The 7,020-nt window shown below is 59.1% G+C and overlaps 1 protein-coding gene across 1 annotated transcript; it reads right to left on the bottom strand.

The window, feature by feature from the left end:
- Positions 1–2,112: 2,112 nt before the first annotated feature.
- YJU2 (YJU2 splicing factor homolog) lies at positions 2,113–6,817 on the bottom strand. The gene is made up of 8 exons (XM_054396271.1): positions 6,794–6,817; positions 6,103–6,203; positions 5,028–5,172; positions 4,592–4,726; positions 3,669–3,850; positions 3,032–3,152; positions 2,666–2,831; positions 2,113–2,198 (listed from the first exon to the last, which is right to left on the bottom strand). The coding sequence occupies exons 1-8, from the start codon at positions 6,815–6,817 to the stop codon at positions 2,113–2,115; spliced, it is 960 nt and encodes a 319-aa protein (XP_054252246.1).
- Positions 6,818–7,020: the final 203 nt, after the last annotated feature.

Raw genomic sequence — 7,020 nt, forward strand, 5'->3', positions numbered from 1 at the left:
GGTCCTCTGGAGCTCAGCCAGTCCAAACCCCCCTGCTCCAGCAGGGCACCCCCAGCAGCTTGCCCAGGGGCACAATGCCCAGGGGGGGTTGGAAGCTCTGCAGAGGAGGACACTCCACAACCTCTCTGGGCAGCTGCTGCAGGCCTCCAGCACCCTCACAACAAAGAATTTTCTCCTCCTGCTCAGATGGAACCTCCTGGGTGCCAGTTTGTGCCCATTGCCCTTTGTCCTGTCCCTTGGCACCACTGAGCAGAGTCTGGCCCCAGCCTCTTGCCCCCCACAGCTCCTTTAGCTCTTGCTGAGCATTGCTCAGCTCCCCTCTGGGGCTGCTCTCCTGCAGGCTCTCAGCCCCAGGGCTCTCAGCCTTTGCTCCTCACAGAGCTGCTCCAGGCCCCACAGCAGCTCTGCAGCCTCTGCTGGACTCTCTCCAGCACTTCCCTGCCTCTCCTGAACTGGGGAGCCCAGAAGTGGCCTCAGTACTGCAGCTGTGGACTCCTTAAGGCAGAGCAGAGGGGGATGAGAACTGCTCCAACCCCAGGAGGCTGCAGAGGACAGCACAAGGAGGTCAGACTCCCACGTCCTGGCAGCAGAGGGGGCAGGGCCTTGCCAGCAGAAGGGAGCTGTCCCCCAGAGCCCAGGTCTCCTGCTGGCCTTACTGCAGGTCTCTGCAAGGACACAGAACCGACAGCATCTGACTGGAGGAGCCTGGAGCAGAGGTGCCCTCCTCTGACAGAAGTGCTGACTGAGGCAGGTCGCTGCCTGCCTTGTCGCCTTTGTCATGCTGCAAGAGCCCAGGGCAAGGTCAGGCAGGGGACAAGGCAGCAAACACCACAGGGCTGCTCTGCCCCCTCCTGCTGGCAGCTCCACTCAGGGACACCAGAGCCTGAGAGAGGAGAGCTGAGTGCCAGGGATGGCTTCCAGATGTGGCCCAGATTAGGGACTGGCTGCCTGCTGCAGTGTCCCTGCTGAGGAGAGCAGCAGAGTGGATCTGAGGGGGAAAGGAGGAGATGAGAGGCAGAGCTTAGGAGCAGGAAAGAGCTGCAGTGGCCCTGGGGGAGCAGAGGTGTTGAAGGGGAGAGGAGGAGGTCAGGTAAAGAGGGAGAGGGGGAGGTGGTCAGGAGCAGTTGGGTGTACAAGGGGATGGACACAGGACAGCCTTGGAGTCATGGAATTGTTTGGGTTGGGAAAGACCTCCAAGGCCATCAAGGGACAGCTCTGGAGAAGGAAGAGGCAATTGGCTCTGAGACATCCAATTTATTACTGGGTGGTGGCTGCTGGGGAGCTGAGCAAACCCCAGCACCCATCCAGCAGCAGGGAAGGGTTGGGCACCAAGCTGCTGGGCCACAGCAGGACCTGGGCAGGGGGTGGAGGCTGCTGGCATGACAGTAAGGACAATGCCAGGCCCACAGCATGTGGCCAGAGGCCCCCAGTCTGTGGGCACCCCAGAGAAGTGGGATCTGAGCCCCCCAGAGGGGGCATTGGACACCCAGGGCCAGGGAAGTGGTGATGGAACCCACACAGGTGGGATGTGAGCCCCACAGCAGGGGCAGGAGACACCAGGGAAGAGGGGGTGGTAGGTCCCACCATGGCATGAAGAGGGGTGCTGAGCTCCTGCCTTCATCCTCCTCCCTCCAGGGCCAGAGGGTGGGAGGGAAGGAAGGCCCTGAAGTGCCTTTCTTGCTGTGGGAGGGTCAGGATGTCCCAAACCAGTCACAACCAGTGTGGGATTGAGGGCAGAATGGAGAAACTCCACAGTCCTGGCCAGGCCCAGTAGTTCCAACCACATTCCAGGTGCAGGGCTGGGACTGGCTGGAAGCTGGCTCTGGGCACAGCCAGCCTAGGACAGTGTCAGAACCTTCCACCAGCTGCAAGGCAGCAGTGATCTAAGGTCCTGTGAGGAGCTATCAGGCTTCTGTCTGCTGGTGGTGCTTCAGCTGCTGGAGGATGGCTGCACTCCCCCAGGCTGGGCAGGTGAAGATGAAGGGCTCCAGATGGTCTGGAAACCCTGATGGCTTTGATGCCAGCTCCCTGTGGGGCTCTGGAGAGCATCTGCTGCCAGCTGGGACTGGGGACAGTCCTGTGCTCCAAGCTCTGGGCTGGCTTGGTGGCTCCTCACTCACTGCTGCTGTCCTCACTGTCTGAATATGCCCCCAGCAAGCCCAGGGAGGAGGAGGTGGTGGTGCCTGTGGGGAAGGAGCCTGAAGAGAGCAGACAGCACCAGTTAGGAGCCCTCCCCACTGCCAGCAAACCCTGCTGTGGACACACAACCCTGCCCACAGCTGGAGCTGAGGCTCCCAGAGCCTGACCTCCAGCAGAACCTCCCCTCCCAGCCTGCATTTCCACCCAGGGTGAAAGCAGGTGGACAAGGAGCCCCTGTGCTCCTCAGCTGCAGCCTCCTGCTTCTGCCCTGTGGCAACAGGAGGAGGAAGCAGCAAGGGTGGCCCTGACACTGTCCCCAAGGCCTGGGCTTTCCACCAAGGGCCAAGAAGGAAGATCTCCATCAGCACATCTCCTGGACACAGGGACAACTCCCTGCTCCTCCAGGGCCTGACAACAAACAGCAGGACCTGAGAGGCTCTGAGACAGAGCCAAACACCACTTGGGTGCTGCCAGTCCCCTCCCCATGGCCCACCCTGGGCCACCCCCTCCCCAGAGGGGCACTTACCAGTGCTGGCTGTGGTGCTTTGGCTCTCTGTGCCATTAGGCAGGGCAGGGCCTGGCTTTGGCTTCTTCACTGCCACCAGCCCTGCCAGCTGGGCCTTGCTGCTCAGTTTGCCCACACTGCGCTCCCAGCTCTCAGTCTTCAGCTTCTTACTCTGGGGCTGAGGCTCCTGCAGAGGAGAGCAGGAGGTGTGAGGGTGCTCTGGCTTTGGAGGGGAGAAGGAGGAGGGGAAAAACCAGCAGCACACAGAGCAAGAGACACCAGGGGGGCTCCTGGAAGCAGCCAAGGGGAGCTGCTCTCCACCCCTGCAGAGAATCTCAGCCTGGAGACTCCAGCAGGCTGTGGGCAGCCCCTGCCCTCCTCACTCACCTCCTGCAAGATGTCTGTAGGTTTAGTTTTGGCCACAGGCTTCAGGTGTGACTTTGCAGGCTCCTCATCAGAGTCAGAGTCCACCAGCAGCCTCCTGTTCTGGGCCTGCTCCAGCATGGCTCTGGCAGGAGAGGCAACACACAGAGGTTAGAGGTGGCCTCTGCCACCACCACAGACAGCAGGGCTGCCTGGGCACCACCCTGTGCTGTCTGCTGTCAGCAGGATCCAGCTTCTCAGGTGCTCTTAGAAGAGCTCATAGAATCATGGAATTGTTAGGGTTGGAAAGAACCTCCAGGATCATCTAGTTCCAGCCCCCCTGCCATGGGCAGGCAGTGCTCAGAGGCTGAGGGCTGCAGCCTCAGCAAGCTGCAGGAGCTCTCTCTCCACAGGAGGACACTTCTCAGCTGGGCCAGTGGTACTCAAATGCCCTCCAACTCCACCTCCTTGAGCACTGTCTCATGACAAACTGTCCTCAGAGCCTGCTTAAGGTCACTTCCCACCCACACAGCTCCCCTGACCTCAGGCCCCTCGGGCAGGACACTCCTGGGGTGCTGAGGAGCAGGTGAGATGCAGCCCAGCCTGGTCACATCCACCATGGCTGCTGTCACCCCCCCAGGAACCCTTCCAAGCTGCTCACCTCAACTCTTCCTCATCCTCCTCTTGCTCCTTGCGCTTCTGCTCCTCCTCATACTCCTTGTACTGCTTCAGCATGGCCTCAAAGTCCACATTTGCCTGGCGCTGGTTGAGTTCCTTCAGCTCCTGCAGGTTCTCCAGAACCTCCATCTCCAGCTTGGAGTCCTTAGTTCTGTTCTCCAGCACCTGGGTGACCAGAGGTTAAGTTGGGCTTATGTGAGGTAGCAGAACTTGCCAGCCACCCCCAGCACCAGCTCCCCATGCAGTACAGGGCAGGAAGCACTAAGAGGATCATCATCATCATCACCATTTTGGGGGATTAACAGGACAGGAAAAACTGGGGCAAGATGCAGCCTGTCACAAGATGCAGCACAGGAGGAAACCTCCTGGGAGCAGAGAGTTGTCTGCTGCCTGCCTTGAGCACAGCAACACCTTGGGAGCCTGCAGAACTAAATGGATGACTACAAAGCCACCTGGTGCCAGGGCAGCAGAGGAGTTTGCTCTCTGCAGAGAATCACAGAAGCTAGAATGGTTGGAAGGGACCTCTGGAGCTCAGCCACTCCAACCCCTCCTGCTCCAGCAGGGCACCCACAGCAGCTTGCCAGGGGGGGTTGGAAGTTCTCCACAGAAGGAGACTCCACAACCTCTCTGGGCAGCCTGCTGCAGGCCTCCAGCAGCCTCACACCAAATAAGTTTCTCCTCCTGGTCAGATGGAACCTCCTGGGGTCCAGTTTGTGCCCCTTGGCCCTTGTCCTGTCCCTGGGCACCGCTGACAAGAGTCTGACTCCATCTTTGCAGCCTTCAGTGGACTCTCTCCAGTATTTTCCTGTCCCTCTTGAACTGGGGAGCCCAGAAGTGGACACAGTACTCCAGATGTGATCTCTCTAAGGCAAGAGTAGAGGGGGAAGAGAAGATCATATCTCATACCTTCATGGGATTGTTGAGCTCTTCCTCTTCCCTCTCCTTCTGCATTCTTTTCTCCTCCTCCTCCAAGAGCTTCTCAGCTTGGAAGTTGCGAGTGGCACCGTGCTCCATGGTGTAGTCTGTGTTCTCTGGGTCTGTCTGAGGGTGAAACCAGACAGCAAAACCATGGCACCAGGGCAGTTCTGCCCCAGCCACTTCCACAGCCACACACACAGGGCAAGACAACCACCCCCAGCCCTTCTGCCCAGCTCCAGCCCACGGAGGGCTGAGTCCCCTCAGAGCTACCAACACCCACGGAAAGGGAAGATGCAACAGAAAGCAACAGGCCCAGGCTCAGGCCTTGCTGGGAGAGCCTTTCCACGTGGGATTCAGCACCCAGTGACTGCAAGAACCTCCCCTAGGGAGGCAGAGGAAGAGCTGAGAGGAGGAGAGGCCTGACCTTGAAGGTGATCTCTGCCAGGCAGCGAGTGCACTTGATGTAGAAGCGGAAGATGGGGAGCCCCAGGTACACCTCGTTCTGCACCGTCTCCTTCCGGGCATTGAATTTCTTCCCCTTGTAGATGTATTCACCACAGGTCTTGCAGCTGGGAAAGCAGGAGGACAAGTCCATAATAACAAGCAGACCAAGAGAAAACCAAGGGATTTTTCAGTCCCTGTCAGCCCAGGTTCTGATCAAGGCTTCTTTTCTCTGGGTGGCTCTGCTGCAGGGCTCTGCAGAGAGATCTGGCCAGGCTGAGGCCAATGGGAGGAGATTCAACAAGGTCCAGTGTTGAGTGCTGCACTTGGGCCACAATGATCCCATGAATGTTACAGGTTTGGAGCAGAGTGGCTGAAGAGCTGCTGGGTGGAGAAGGATCTGGGGGTGTTGATTGATGGCTGGCTGAAGATGAGCTACTGAAAGCTCAGGTGGCCAAGAAGGAGTAGGAGTGTGGCTGTCCCCCTCAGGGAATGGGGTGGTTTAGTCTGGAGAAGAGGAGGCTGAGGAGGGGACCTCATTGCTCTTTACAGCTCCCTGAAAGGAGGCTGGAGCCAGGTGGGGGTTGGTCTCTTCTCACATGCAGCAAGTGACAGGATGAGAGAAAACAGCATCAAGTTGTGCCAAGGGAGCTTCAGGTTGGCTATCAGGAAAAATCCCTCCTCAGCAAAGGTTCTCAGGCACTGGCCCAGGCTGCCCAGGGAGGTGGTGGAGTCCCCATCCCCAGAGGTGTTCAAAAGCTGTGTGGATGTGGTGCTGAGGGATGTGGCTTAGTGGTAGCAGCTTAGCAGCAGTGGTGGCATTGTGAGCTCTAGGTGAGCAGCTGGACTGGATGATCTCCAAGGTCTCTTCCACCCTCCTCATTTCTATCATTCCCTGATGCTACTGTTCAAACAGCCCCAAAATCACCCTCAGCATCTCTTCCCTCTCCCTCACCCCTCTTCTTTTGGTCTGTGTCACCTCTAATGACTGCTCTCCTGCAGTGGGTGGAGGACAGACAACTCCCAAGCAAGCTTCCCTCTCCCCCTGCCTCTCTTACCGCATGTTGAAGGGGGCCATGAGCCGCACCACATACTGGCGATCCTTTGGAAGCTTGAGCTTTGGGATCTTAGCTGGGTCGAAGTCTGGAGGGTAGTATTTCTAGAGAGACAGAGCAGGGATGGCTGTGTGCTGGCTGTGAGGTCACTCAGAGCAGTGTGAGCAGCGTCCCAGCTGCTGTACCTAAGGGACCAGCTCCGCACAGCACGGCCCAGTGCACCCCACAAAAACCTCATCCACCACTCCCTGCCAGAGCCACGCACTGGAAGGTGTCTGTCTGTCTGTCCACCCTCGGACCCAGCCCATCCCAACCCTTGCATGATTTTAGGGCCTCTTGCCCCTACCAGCCCCCTCAAGCACTGCTGGGTGTTCCCAGCCTGGGGATCCCCAACCCAAGCGCCCCACTCTTAGCCTGAGGGTCGTCTCAGGTTCCCTTTCTACCTCAGTACCCTCCAACCGACCAGGGCCTCCCAAGCACCACCGCTCTCAAGTGCTGCTGGGTGGCCCGAGGTTGCAGATCCCCATCCTAACCGCCCCCCTCCCAGCCTGACGGTCCAGAGCCCCCTCTCCACCTCAGGACTCTCCAACCGATCGAGGACCTCCCTCAGCGATCAGAACCCCCTCCCCAGACCCAGCCCGACCTGGGGACCCCCTCAGCCCCCCCTTCATCTGAGGAACCCCCGCAAACTCACGTTCAACACTTTCCGCTCCGACATGGCTGCAACCTTCCTCAGCCACCGCTGCCACACACCAACAGCCCCCCGCAGCGCCAGGCACTTCCCGGAATATAGCCCCGCCTCCCTCCGCCGCTCATTGGTGAGACGAGCGAATTCTCGACTCTCATTGGCTAACTTCACTGCCTGTCAGCGAGCTCTGCCCCCACCACCGCTGCCCCACAGCTAAGGGTCCGTCGGTGCGC

This window comes from Indicator indicator, chromosome 36 (assembly GCF_027791375.1).
Source record: "Indicator indicator isolate 239-I01 chromosome 36, UM_Iind_1.1, whole genome shotgun sequence".
Lineage (NCBI taxonomy): Eukaryota > Metazoa > Chordata > Aves > Piciformes > Indicatoridae > Indicator > Indicator indicator.